The following is a 13,824-nucleotide window of genomic DNA, read 5'->3' on the forward strand; positions in this document are numbered from 1 at the left end:
CTTACTGTGTGCTGAGCTGTTTCCAGCTTTTCTGAGCCTCAGATTCTAGTACCTGATGTGTTCTTGCCTGGCCCTGTGGCAACCTCGATCGTTGGTAGCGTCTGTTAAGAGTGATGAGACTGGGACCGGCACCGTAGCTCACTTGGTTAATCCTCTGCCTGCGGTGCCGGCATCCCATGTGGGCACCAGGTTCTAGTCCCGGTCGCTCCTCTTCCAGTCCAGCTCTCTGCTGTGGCCCGGGAGGGCAGTGGAGGATGGCCCAAGTGCTTGGGCCTCTGCTCCCGCATGGGAGACCAGGAAGAGGCACCTGGCTCATGGCTTCGGATCGGCGCAGCACCAGCCGTAGCAGCCATTAGGGGAGTGAACCAACGGAAGGAAGACCTTTTCGCTCTGTCTCTCTCTCTCACTGTCTATAACTCTACCTGTCAAATAAATTTAAAAAAAAAAAAAGGTCATGAGACTTTCTCGTTTTCACAGTGGAAATCACAAGGACAAGACCGCAAAGATAGAATTTCCATGAAAAATAATGACTAAAAAAAGAACAGACACCCCCAGCCCCCGGTACCTTGCTGAAGGCGTGGGAAGACAGGAGGTCACAGTGAATGGTGCAGTCTCCCTGGCTCTGGGCCCTCTTTTCCTGTGGGACAGGTGCCTTTTTTGTCCCAAGCACTGTTGCTAAGTGCATTATGCAGCTCCCCAAAAGGTTAGTCATGGTCTTGTCTCCATCTTATAGGTGAAGAAACAGCCCAGAGTTTTTAGGCATTTTGTGAAAAACCACACAGCTGCCAAATGGTGCAGGCATTTGGACTTGCTTGCAGTGACCCTCCCCAGAGCCGTGTGCTCAGCTCTCCACTGCAGGGCCTGGCCACAACTCCTACCACAGGACCTGAGGAAGATTCGGCAAGTGCAATCACCAAGGAACAGAGGCTCAGGGACTCTCTGTCCCCTGTAGGTCCTGAGACTCCTGGCTGGTCAGTATTCAGTGTGGCTGTTTAGTACCACAGGGAGAACCCTCTGCTGGGGCAGCCCCTTGTGTGACACAGTGACACAGGGTGTGTGTTGGGGTCTGCAGCACCACTCGTTTGCTCGGGCTGTCCAGCATGGGTTTTCTTCCTATTCCCATGCGTGCACCTCTTGCTGTTTTGTCCAGAAGTAGCTCTTGCATCCATATTTGGCAATTTGTCTGTTTCCCTCCCTTCCCCCAGCCTCTCAAGGTGCCTGCCAAAATCCTGTACAATTTGTATCATCTCCCAAGCTGTTATAGTATATGAGGGCAGAGGATAATTTAGTTATTTTTGAATAAAAATTCTTAGCAGAAGCAGAAGAAAAAAAAAAAAGTGTGTGTCGTGGTGCGGGGGGGTAGTTTTCATACTCACTGCATGAAATAGACAATATTTCCTGAAACAGGAGATACGAACCTCAAAGAATTTAAAATAAAACATTCATTTTATTATTTTTTTAAAGAAGGAAAACGAGGAAAAAAGTAGAATAGTCAGTCTTTTTATCCTAAGTACAGATGAAATTGATTAAACCTAAAAGACTGGCCTCCGCACACCCGGTTTATTAATTGAAGAATTTCCTCTTACCCAGAATGGGAAGTTCACATTAGAATCGAGCTTGCCCTGAGTGGTGGTGACACTTGAGAACTGAACATTTTCCACAATCCTATTTTCTCTTCGGTGCTAGAGGAAATCCTAAAATGGTTAAAGGGAGGGGGGGCTCGAGAGGGGGGAGAGAGAGCAGAAACCCTACATTTTAAGGAAGCCTTCTTTCATTTCCTTGTAAAGCATGAAATCAAATTATAGCTCAGGGCCCACAATTATTTTATTTCTACATTTCAAATTCCATTTTCTGCTCCTTTTCACTGCTCTTGAACAGGAGTTGTACTGTTGTGCAAAGTCAGCTAAAAAGATTACCCCAGATAGACGATGACACAGTAGCTTAGAGAGGCAGAAAGGCAAACGCCCTGGCGAGGCTGGGAGCGCCGCGGCCCCGCATAGCCGCGTGTCTGTTTCCATCTGGGAAGGAAGTGTCAGCGACTGTCACCCACTCCGGCCCCGACGGGAGCTTGGAAGACTCTGCTCCGTGTACATGATGTGACTCTGCCTCTGGCCCTCCTGAGAAAAGGGAGCGGTGAGAGGCGGCAGCCACTGCAGTGCCCCCAGAGAGTAAGTCCCTCACTGCAGGCCACCAGGAGCTGGGATGCAGTGACCCTGGCACAGCTGTGACCCTCTGGGAAGGTCATGCCTACTGCAGTTTGTCCTATCCCTCTAGGGCCAGTGTGCCTTTCTGTGGCTCACGCTGACCCCTATTTAACAGAGAGGTGGCCCTGAGCTCCAGGTTTTTCGCCAGCTCATACCCTCCAGGAAGCATCTAATGTTTAGTCACATTGCTTTGTTTTTCTATTCTACTTATGTATACATTAATTTCTGCTTGTGGCAAGCTTTTGATGTTGCATGTATTATCATGTAAGCATTTTAGTATAAACACAATTGAATTCAAAAAATGATGATTTAAACACACAGAAGTACATCATAGTGGAGCTAGTATCCACTGACATGGCAGAAATCATGGAGTGGCGTGTGGACTGGGAGCACTGGGTTCATTCCCGCAGCATCTGAAGACTGCCAGCCAAAGAGTGCCTTAGTCCTGTCCCCTGCATTCATCCGTGCCTCCGTCAGCCCCTCCTCTGGGGAAGTTCCCCTAGAGAGACCCCTATGCGCCTTCACGCTTCCATGGAGGATCACTTCCTCTCACGCTTTGTTCAGGTGGGGAACATCTGGTCCTAACCTCTGACCTTGACCTCAACTTCTTCCCTCATCCTCGTGGTGTGCTCGCGGGCCCAAGGACGCCAGAGGGTAGGCTGTGCTGACACACAGATCTCCGTTTGAAACCCCTCCTCCAGTTTGCTAGCCGTGTGACTGTTGGCAAGTCTCTTCACATCTCTCCATGTGTCAGTTTTTTTGTCTGTGAGGTAAATGGTAAGTACTTCCTGGGACGCTGTGAAAATGAATGAGGTTACTGTGCTTGGTACTTGCACAGGACGGTATTCAGTAAGTGTGAGTTCTCTTTCCTCCTTTCTCAGCTCCCTGACTGGAGTCATCTCTTTTTTCCCACCAATTTTTAAACTTTGTGTTTGGAGATCATGTGAAACTTGAAGGAGAGATACAAGAACACTGCCGGGACTTGGGCAGACGTCTCGCCTGCTCTGCCCCGAGGCCACTCCTGGACGTTGCTGAGCCTGCTTCTGCTCTGTTTCTCGCTGTGACTTCACTTCCTCTGGCTAGCACTGGCCCTGGCTGGGGCTGGCTGGCTGACCCTCAGGCACCAGCCCTGGGCCCAGCACGTGGGCATGCTCAGTGAGTGCGCTGCTAGCTGTCGATCACGCCTTCATTTCTGAGCGGATTCTTGCTGCTTTTGTTATTAGTGTGACATAGTCAGAAGAGTAGTCTTTTGGACTTTGTCATATTTTTTCCATGCAGAAATGTTTGATTTTTATGTTGCTGAATCTGTCAATCTTTGCTTTGTTTCTTTTATTTCTTTAAAAGATTTTATTTATTTATTTATTTAAGAGGTAGAGTTACAGACAGTGAGAGGGAGAGACAGAGAGAAAGGTCCTCCCTCCACTGGCTCACTCCCCAAATGGCCACAACAGCCGGAGCTGCGCAGATCCACAGCCAGGAGCCAGGTGCTTCTTCCCGGTCTCCCACATGGGTGCAGGGACCCAAGCACTTGGGCCATCCTCCACTGCTTTCCCAGGCCACAGCAGAGAGCTGGATTGGAAGAGGAGCAGCCGGGACTAGAATCGGTGCCCATATGGGATGCTGGCGCTACAGGTGGAGGATTAACCTACTGGGCCACAGAACCGGACCCTCTTTTATGTTTTTGAATTTCGTATGTCACCTAAATATTTTTTACTTTAAAGATTATTGATGGCTGGTGCCGTGGCTCAATAGGCTAATCCTCCGCCTGTGGCACTGGCACACTGGCTTCTAGTCCCGGTTGGGGTGCCAGATTCTGCACCCACAGGGGAGACCAGGAGAAGCACCTGGCTCCTGCCTTCGGATCAGCGCGGTGCACCGGCTGCAGCGGCCATTGGAGGGTGAACCAACGGTAAAAAAAAGGAAGACCTTTCTTTCTGACTGTCTCTCTCACTGTCCACTCTGCCTGTCAAAAAAATTTAAAAAAAAAATTATTGAAAAGATGTTTACATGTTTTCTTCCAGTGCTTTTTGGTTTTATGTAGAAACTTTGCTCCATTGGGTATTTATTTTGGTGCACTGTTTCACTGTTATCTAGATGGCTACTCATCATCCCCATGTCCCAAGCGTGGTTGTCCCTCTTTGGGATGTGCACCATGAGCCTCAGAGAGGGAGAGTGACACACCCATGATTTCATGGCCGCAAATGTGCTTGCAGCCTGCACGCTGCCCTGTCGCAGCTCTCTGGGTGTTTGGCCGCGGTCTCCAGCATTTATTGTTTTTTTGGCTTTCCTTCCTTTTGGCAGGGATCCAGCACCTCTATTTGTCTGCTATCTTGTCTGCGGCTGTTTATTTTTCCCCTTGATCTCTTACACGGCCTCTCTTTGTTGCTTCTCCTGTTCCCCCACCGCTGACATGGCTCTCATTGTTCTCCTCCGAGGCTCCTGAGGTGGTGATGAATGTCTGCTCCCGCTCCCTCCTGCAGCGCCAGCCTCAGGTGGCGTGTGTGTCCTGGAGGACCCTGGCAGGCTGCCTGCGCACGTGGGCCGCCCTGCCTTTGCCTCCACCCGCGAGGCCTTGCCCACCTGCTCTTCAGGATGCCTGGGGCTTCCCAGAGGACTCAGGAATGCGGGACTCTGGCCAAGAGGCAGCTGGCAACAGAAGAAGCAGAACTTTTGGAGTCAGACAGCCCATGGCCCTAGCCCTGCTCTGCTATCGACAGTTGCGTAAGCAGCCCTCAGATTGCTCATTCTGAAAATGAGAGCATCTTCCTCTTCTGGGGCTGTGGTGGGGATCTGAGCTAATGCAGAAGTCACAGCCCAAATTCTGGCTGTGTCAGTGGTGGGGTATGAGGCAACAAGGAGTTGAGGGGACCAGGGCAGAACTGGGAGCATACAGCTCTTCTCAGAGGGACAGCTGCTCCTCAGCCATGCCGGACACAGGCGCAGCCTCTCCACATCTGCTCGTCTGGATTTTCATGTGATGTCTCTTAGACTGCAACTGTTTGTGATGCATTTGTATTCCCACAAGTGCTGGATAGGCTAGAAAAGGCTCATTCCAGAGCCTGGTGCGTCTTCAGGTTGTCAGTTTACAGCCAGTGGTGTGAAGTCCCAAGCTGAGGACTGGGCTCCCGTCCAGCTCTCAGTCTGCAGGGGCTGTGCTTTAGGCGATGGCCATTCCTTTCGGGTTGCTTGTGGGTCAGACCTGGTGCCCTGCTCCCACCTCTTACTTCCAGGACTTGGGACGCCTGATACTTGTTCTTGCGGTCCATGTCGTGTGGTGCATCCTTACCTAGAGAACAGGAAGCTGGGACCTGAAGACTTAGGGGACATGGCCAGCCCTGGCCACCCCACTTTTCCATACTGGGAGTCTTCTACCTGCTGGTCTGGTGGTCCCAACAGGATGTTGTGGAGTAGCCCAGCTTCGCAGATCAATTCCAGCAGTAAAGCTTTCCTGCCCCTTGGTGGACATGGTGCTCCAGGCTGCTGGCGGGGCCCACCACCAACCCTCATGAGGGCCTGTTGCTGGTGCTGCTGGGGCTGGCGGTGTCAACTGCACTGCTGTTAGTTCTTTTCCTCTTCCTCCTTGGAGTGCACAGGGCCTTCTGTGCACACATGAGTCATAAGGGAAGGCGCTGGCTACTTCTTGAGCTCTTACTATGCTGGGCTTTGTGATACAAAAATCAACGCTGCACTGAGCATGCAGCAAGTGCTGGCCTAGGCACCCTCCTGCACCTGAAGCTCTTGTCTCTGGCATCCCCACTCTACAAAGGAGGAGTCTTGGGCTCTAAGAGGTCAAGACTTAGACTGCCTGAAGCTACTCAGCTGGCAGGGGTAGGAGTGGGTGGGGGAGGGGATGGGTAGGTGCTGCTTCCCCTCTGCCTCCTGGCCTCCCTCTCACTGAAGCATGCCTGCTTGGGGACTCAGGTGGGCTTCTCTGTTGCCTTCTGTTCTTCCCCGGAATGGCAGCTCCATCTCAATGGAGTCCCTGCTGAAGGCCCCCGATAGGAGTTTGCACTCCCTCCAGGCTGTTTTCCCATCAGACACCTGGGATTTCTAGTTAGGGTGGCAGACACCATTATGGTAAAAAACAGAGATGGGGTTGTTGATGCCTTAGTCTTCTTGTCTGTAAGTAGAAAGACAGGTAATACGTTGAAAAATAATCAAAATAGCAGCAATGATGGTCACGCCCTAGAATTGTCGGGCCAGGACACCTCCTCCCACCCTGGGCTCTGAGGAGCTGAAATCTGCCTCCTCTGTCCTGGAGCACCACAGGGGCTTCTTGCCCCTGCACCCTGCCCGTGTAGAGCCACAAATTTATCTAGACACAAGGTCTGGCTGCTCAAGGATGCAGGGTACTGTCGTACAGACAGCTCTGTGGGCCGAGCTCAAACCTCTCTTAGTCCTTGCCGCTTGTTACTCACCTGTGGAGCCACGCTGGGGCTGAGAGGCCGCTCCGAGGAGATGTAGACGTGTAAATCCGCACGCCGCGTGTCATGGGAGCAGCAGTAAAGTAAAGCCATGGCAGCAGCCAGTGTCGAGGAGTCCTCACGTCCAGGCGCTGCTCCCAACCTGGTCTCGCCTGTGTTCATCTCCCCTCACCTCACTGCAGTCCTGCGAGGTGGCATTGAGTGCCCCTCATTCCCTCAGCGAGGAGGCTGAGGCCAGGGAGATCTCATGGATTTGGCATGTGGTAAATTGCTGCTGCAGCAAAGGGGCTGATAACAGTGTGCACAGATACTTCAAAAAGTTCTTGCAAAAATAGAATTGAAAGGATGAATTTATGGGGTAGGTGTTGGTGTAGTGGTTAAGACAATGCTTAGGGTGTCCACATCCGAGCTTTCTGCTAACGGAGACTCTGGGAGGCAACAGTAAGGGCTCCAATAATCCAGTCCCTGATTGAGTTCCTGCCTCTTGGCTTTGTGCACCTCCCTCCCCTCCCCCACAGGCATTTGAGAAGTGAATCAACTTTCTCTCTGCCTCTCAAATAAATACACTTTTTTTTTTTTTTTTTTTTGGACAGGCAGAGTGGACAGTGAGAGACAGAGACAGAGAGAAAGGTCTTCCTTTGCCGTTGGTTCACCCTCCAATGACCGCTGCGGCTGGCACGTTGCGGCCAGCGCACCGCGCCGATCCAAAGGCAGGAGCCAGGTGTTATCCTGGTCTCCCATGGAGTGCAGGGCCCAAGCACTTGGGCCATCCTCCACTGCACTCCCGGGCCACAGCAGAGAGCTGGCCTGGAAGAGGGGCAACCGGGACAGAATCCGGTGCCCCGACCGGGACTACAACCCAGTGTGCCCGTGCCACAAGACGGAGGATTAGCCTATTGAGCCACGGCACCGGCCAAATAAATACACATTTTTAAAAATTTTAAATTATGAACTTATTTTGGTCCTGAAATTTTTCATAATACATGGAAATGCTTGTTATGAAAAGACTGCATGAATTTTGAAAAATTTTTGTATCAAAATAAAGTCATACTTTTTTTTAATGATTTATTTATTTGCTTGAAAGGCAGAATTGCAGAGAGGCAGAGGCTGAGAGAGAGAGGTCTTCCATCCGCTGGTGCACGCCCTAGTTGGCCACAGTGGCCAGAGCTGTGCTGATCTGAAGGCAGGAGCCAGGAGCCTCTTCTGTGTCTCCCATGCTGGTGCAGGGGCCCAAGGACTTGGGCCATCGTCCACTGCTTTCCCAGTCCATAGCAGAGAGCTACATCAGAAATGGAGTAGCCGGGACTAGAACTGGCACTCATATGGGATGCCAGCACCTCAGGCGGCGGCTTTACCCACTACGCCACAGTGCCATCCCCTAGACTCATACTTTTAATTCGTTTTCTATGAACATTTCAAAGTACTCTGTCTTTACAGTGTTCATTGGATATTTAAAAAGTCACCAGTTGAGGGGCCGGTGCTGTGGTGCAGCAGATTAAACTTCATCGTGCAGTGCCAGCATCTCATATGAATACTGGTTCAAGTCCCGTCTGCTCCACTTCCTATCCAGCTCCCTGCTATTGCTTCTGGGAAAGCAATGGAAGATGGTCCAAGTCCCTGGGCCCCTGCACCCATGTGGCAGACCAGAAGAAGCTCCTGGCTTCAACTTGGCATAGCCCTGGCCGTTATGGCAATTTGGGGAATGAAACAGCAATGGAAGATCTCTCTGTTTGTTCTCTCTCTCTCTCTCTCTGTCTCTCTGTTTGTCTGTCTCTCACTCTACCTTTTATATAAATAAATCTTTTTAAAAAAACAACCACCAGTTGAAAACAAATTTTCTTTAATATTATTTTTCTTCTTATAATGACCACAGCTTTTGATTTTTAAAAAATCTGATTTTTAAATTGCTAAAAAAATGCTTACAATTTGATATTCAATTTCTCCACTGAAATGTTTTTCTGACAAGTTTTTGCTTAAGGAAAATGACTTCTCAGAGAATTTATACTTTGCTAAATGCTGACCTTTGTAAGCTTTTCATTATTTTTAGTTTTGAGATGATTCAGATATATAATCTACAGAGTTGGAAACTGTCATTTCTCAGAGTAGGAGCAACTTTAACCCTGTAATAATTACTCTGCAGACCTTTCAAGGGTCCCGCAGTCAGCACAGCCAGATGAAAAGCTCTGACGGGTTGGGCAGTATAGAGGGCCATTTATAAGGCTCGCGTTTTTTGTCTTGTGTTTCCCACCCACTCGCTCACTCTGTCCCTCTGGTCTCACAATGATTTCCTACCCTGGGTCCGTGGGAATCGGGAGGGACACTGTTTGATTCATTCTGTGGCAATACCAGGGATTTTGAAAAGACAGGACAGGCCAGTTGTGTCACTTCCTGCCGTCTGATCAAAAGTTTGATGGAGAAATGAGAGGAACTGAGAGCTGCTGCCGGGCAGCGGCCCCTGCCTGGTGCTGACCCCGCTTCACGGCGGTGCCCTGCTTCTCAGCACGGCCAGTCGGGCTGCCGTGACCTCTGGTCTCCTTACAAGTCCCTGGCGCTGGCCGCGCCGCAGAGGGGTCTGCTCAAGAGCCTGGCCTTAGAGCAGCGCTGTGTGCTCACTGGAACAAAGGCGGCTTGTAGCTGGGTGTGTGGGTTCTGTCCACACTCGGCTTCCTGGGTCTGTCGGTCAGTTCATTTCCCATCCCCACGATCCCGACAGGCATGCGAGGTGACAGGGCCTGACATGTGAGTGCTTCCCCTGCTGCCAGCGGGGCAAGGCGAGGCGAGGCACCCCTCTAGGGTGTATATACCAATAGGAAATTGAATCTTGGAGAAAAGGAACAGGCTCCTGGTAAATAAAGTGGAGGAGGCGGGGAGAGCTAACATTTGCTCATTTCAGCCCAACAAAGATTTATTAAGCTGGGCCCAAGCTGGGCCCTGTGCTGTGAATACAGATTGCAAACTGAGGCTTGGTTCTGAGCTCTCAAGAGTCGAGTGGGTGGAGGGGCAGAGGCCAGGGGAGAGTGAAGCTTGAGCAGGTGTTCCAGGTAGAGCAGGAGCCGAGGCCAGGCGGGGAGGGCTGTGTGGTGGGAAGTGGAGCAGGGGGGACAAGGCTGGCACACGGCTGGAGTCCCCACTGGGAAGGACGGGGGCACTGTAGGTCAGCTCTCTTCTCTGCCTCCTGTGTGCTGTGTAACCATGGGCAAGCACCTCACAGATCCAAAGCTGTGAGCTCCTCATCTGTAGTGAGGGACTGGGCAGCTGGGCAGCTGGTGACTCCTGAAAAGCTCTTCAGCAGTTTGTGAGGTAACCTTAGCTCTGAGGACACAGCTCTGCCTACCAGAGCTGGAGGCCCGCTGCACCAGGTGCTGGGAGCCTTTTGCAAAAGATGGCTGTCAAGTCTCCACGGAGAACAGCACGCAGCCTGGGATCCCCAGGTGAACCTGCAGGCTTCATCCCACCCATCCTCGAGAGCCCGCTTCATGGCCTGTGACCAGTCCCCAGGGTGGCTGGTGGCTGGGAGGAACAGGGAGGTGGTTGGATGCATTGTTGGGGTAGGGTGGGTATCCTCAGTTTCACCTCATGGGGGGAAGTGCGAGTGTCATGGGGCCCCAGGAAAGGGGGTTTTATGCAGCCCACAGCATGGTGCCCGGCACAGATGTGAACCAGCACGTAGGTAACAGGCAAGGAACTCTGGAGCCAGGGTCAGGGTGATTTTATTCAGAGGACTTGGCAAGAGAACAGCATGACCAGGTCTGTGCTTTATTTTCTTAGTTATTTATTTCTGCACTTAAATGATCATTGTATGGTTATCAAAATGGATTCTGCAAAGCTGTATTTAAAGTGAAAAGAAGAATGTGCAGAGGAGAATTCTCTTCCTACCCCATTTTCTCTCTGTCCCCATTGGACAACAAAGGCGTTGGTTTCTTTATATTCCTTCAGAGAGGTTTCATACACAGAGGGGCAAGTGCTCAACAGACACACACACGCGCACACGCACGCGTCCCCACCCTTTTCCCTGTTTTTAGCACCCCGCACTGTCGCGCCCTTGTTTTTCCCTCTCACTCTGCCCTGGAGATCGTTCCATGGTAGTACAGGAGGGGCTTCCTCATTCTTTTTTTTTTTTTTTTTTTTTTTTTGACAGGCAGAGTGGACAGTGAGAGAGAGAGACAGAGAGAAAAGTCTTACTTTTGCCATTGGTTCACCCTCCAATGGCCGCCACGGCTGGCGCAGTGCGGCCAGCGCACCGCGCTGATCCGATGGCAGGAGCCAGGTACTTATCCTGGTCTCCCATGGGGTGCAGGGCCCAAGGACTTGAGCCATCCTCCACTGCACTCCCAGGCCACAGCAGAGAGCTGGCCTGGAAGAGGGGCAACCGGGACAGAATCCAGCGCCCCAACCGGGACTAGAACCCGGTGTGCTGGCGCCACTAGGTGGAGGATTAGCCTATTGAGCTGCGGCGCTGGCTCCTCATTCTTTTTAATGGGTGTATAGTATTCTTTTGCCTGAGAGTAGCATCATTTGTTAGTTGCTGACCTGTCCTCCCTTAGGGATGTCGATGTGCTTTCCTGCAAACACGCACAGGGACATTTCACATGTACCCAGCTGGGTTCTGTGCGAGATGCTGTGCACTTTGGTAGCTGCTTCCTAGTTGAACTTCATAGAAGTCTTCCAGTTTTAACTCCCCCTCCCCCAACAGTGTATGAATCAGTTTCATTATTTTTAGAAAATTCCCTTGGGGAGGTTATTAGGAGCATGGATTTTAGTGGAACAAGTTGGAAGTGAAGCGGTCAGTTAGGGAACCAGCCGAGCCTCATGTGGCTTTGGGGGCTGAGCTGGGACAGAGGCGAGTTGGTGATTCAGAAGATACGAGAAGGATTCTGCCAGATGGTGAGGTCATGTAGGCCTCAATTCTAAAAAAAAAAAAAAAAAAAAAAGTCTCATCTGGGTAAGCAATTTGTCATGTTCATAGTGGATGATGGAGGCAGTGACCCCCAGTCTCTAGCTGAGACCTGGGCTCCCCCACCCAGTGCCTGGACTGGGCAGATTCTGCCACTGCTGTTTTGTGTGCTCAGCTTGGCTGCCCTGCTGACCGTTGGGGACCATGTCCCTGGCTGACAAGATGAGGTGGGACGTGAGACCAGGGAGGGAAGAGAGTTGGGGTGTCCATAGGCCTGCCTGGAGTCAGAGACACACACTGTGTCTCCTTGGGGAGGCTAGAGGGCTCCAGCAGGGGAGAATTCTACAGTAGTGGCGTCAGGACCCCTTTGTTTCCAGTTGCTGTGTGATCCGGAGCAGGTGACCTCCTGTCTCTGAGTCTCCCTTTCTGGATCTGAGGACAGCAGGCTGATGGAGGGAGGGAGCGGCAGTGGTACATGTCGTCACTGTGCCCACAGACCAGGTCCTCTTCTCAGCCCCAGCAGGGGTGGGGTACCAGGGTCGTGCACATAGCCGTCTTCCTCTCCTCCCCGTCATTTGGTCCTGAAAATACCCTGATGGGCACTCTCTCGTAGACTCAAAAAGGAGTCACCATTTGCTTCAATGTAGAAAATATTTGTGTTTTTCTGCTTTTGCAGAAGCACACTGGTGTGTGTGTGTGTGTGTGTGTGTATATTTTTTTTTTTTTTTTGCCAGGCAGAACTAGTTAGAGAGAGAGAGAGAGAGACAGTGAGAGAGAGACAGAGAGAAAGGTCTTCCTTCCATTGGTTCATTCCCCTAATGGCCACTACAGCCAGTGCTGCGTGGATCCGAAGCCAGGAGCCAGGTGCTTCCTCCTGGTCTCCCATGCGGGTGCAGGGACCCAAGCACTTGGGCCATCCTCCACTGCCCTCCCGGGCCACAGCAGAGAGCTGGACTGGAAGAGGAGCAACTGGGAGTAGTACCCAGTGCCCCAACCAGGACTAGAACCCGGGTACCGGCGCCGCAGATGGAGGATTAGCCAAGTGAGCCACGGCGCCGGCCTATCTGTTTTTAGAAACGACTCTACCTCCCATTATAAAGGGCACGGTCTCGTTGGCTTCTGGCAGTGTCCCCTCATTGATGGCTCCTGCTGCTGTTTGGCTCTGGGTACCTTCCATGAAGGTGATGCTTTCAGCCACGCGCATACGTGCGTGCACAAACACATTCCGCTCAGGGGTTATGTAGCTGAGCTGTGAGTATCCTTGCCTTCCAGAAGGAACTAGAGCCTCCCAAACAGAATAGGAAGTGAGTAGATAGCACTCGCCTTGCACGGCATGGTCCTCAGTGAACCACAGTGTTGCGGGAAGACACTGTTCATCCCTCTTCCTCTTACTTTTTCTGTCTGTGTCTCCTCGTGCTTAGTGAGTGCCCATCTCAGCATTTGCAGACCAGCACAAAGCGGGAGCTTTTCTTGCGGGGACATTTCTTCCTGTGTCGTTGGAATGAAAGCGATAGGATTAGTGCTTCAGAGTCAGGCAAGCCTTCCCCCAATCTCAGCCTTGCTGCGCATGTCAGCTGCTCACCCTTGGGCGAGCTCTGCGTTTTGTGGGCTTCGCTTTCTGCTCTGTCTCTTGAGGCGGTTCTGAGGTGTCGGTGAGATCCTCGCGTGTAAGCACCTTGCACAGGTCGAAGCCAGGAGGTGTGGGGTCACCATTCCTTCCATGTTGCCCATTTCAGCACAATGTTTTGCCTGACCTGGGGCCTTAACACCCACTTCCCCTTTGTAACTGTGTGTTCTCTCCCCCAGGAGCCCAGATCATTGACCTGATGATGCTGGTCATCGACGTGACCAAGGGAATGCAGACCCAGTCAGCAGAGTGCCTGGTCATTGGCCAGATCGCCTGCCAAAAGTTGGTCGTGGTGCTCAACAAGATAGACCTCTTGGCAGAGGGGAAGAGACAGGCAGCGATTGACAAAATGACCAAGAAGATGCAGAAAACCCTAGAGAACACCAAGTAGGTTTGCTAATGGAGGGATGCTTGTGTAAGCTGAAGGCTCTGGGGCCTGGATGGGGCTGGCAGGTGTCTGCTTCCATCCCAGGGAGCCGACTCTCACCTGCTGCTTGCTCAGCATCAGACTTGCGTTAACACCAGGTAAAGGCTGAGGTGCTGTGTGAAAAGAAGCTGAAAAATGCAGGAGCATAAGGAAATGCAGTGATCTGCAGCTCATTTCTTAGGGTGAGAAGTTGAGGGTGGAGGGGAAATGTCTGCCGCAGAGTGGGTGGTGGCTGGAGGCCAGCTGGG

At 51.7% G+C, this 13,824-nt stretch overlaps 1 protein-coding gene across 8 annotated transcripts in view; it reads left to right on the top strand.

Annotated features, from left to right (window-relative positions):
• Nucleotides 1-13,824, top strand: part of EEFSEC (eukaryotic elongation factor, selenocysteine-tRNA specific) — a 242,584-nt gene that overhangs the window by 78,407 nt on the left and 150,353 nt on the right. For 4 of the 8 annotated variants that reach the window (XM_089305614.1, XM_089305607.1, XM_002713149.6 and 1 more), the window contains exon 2: nt 13,329-13,536. The exons of 1 other annotated variant lie outside the window; for it this stretch is intronic. In XM_089305614.1, coding sequence (XP_089161740.1) covers nt 13,329-13,536 — 208 coding nt within the window. Of the gene's footprint in view, nt 1-13,061; nt 13,207-13,328; nt 13,537-13,620; nt 13,759-13,824 lie in introns of those variants that run through there. 3 more of the 8 variants (XM_089305609.1, XM_089305610.1, XM_089305611.1) reach the window with 3 other exon arrangements.

This window comes from Oryctolagus cuniculus, chromosome 10, assembly GCF_051225735.1.
Source record: "Oryctolagus cuniculus isolate XC-2025 breed Fujian yellow rabbit chromosome 10, ASM5122573v1, whole genome shotgun sequence".
Classification (NCBI taxonomy): Eukaryota; Metazoa; Chordata; class Mammalia; order Lagomorpha; family Leporidae; genus Oryctolagus; species Oryctolagus cuniculus.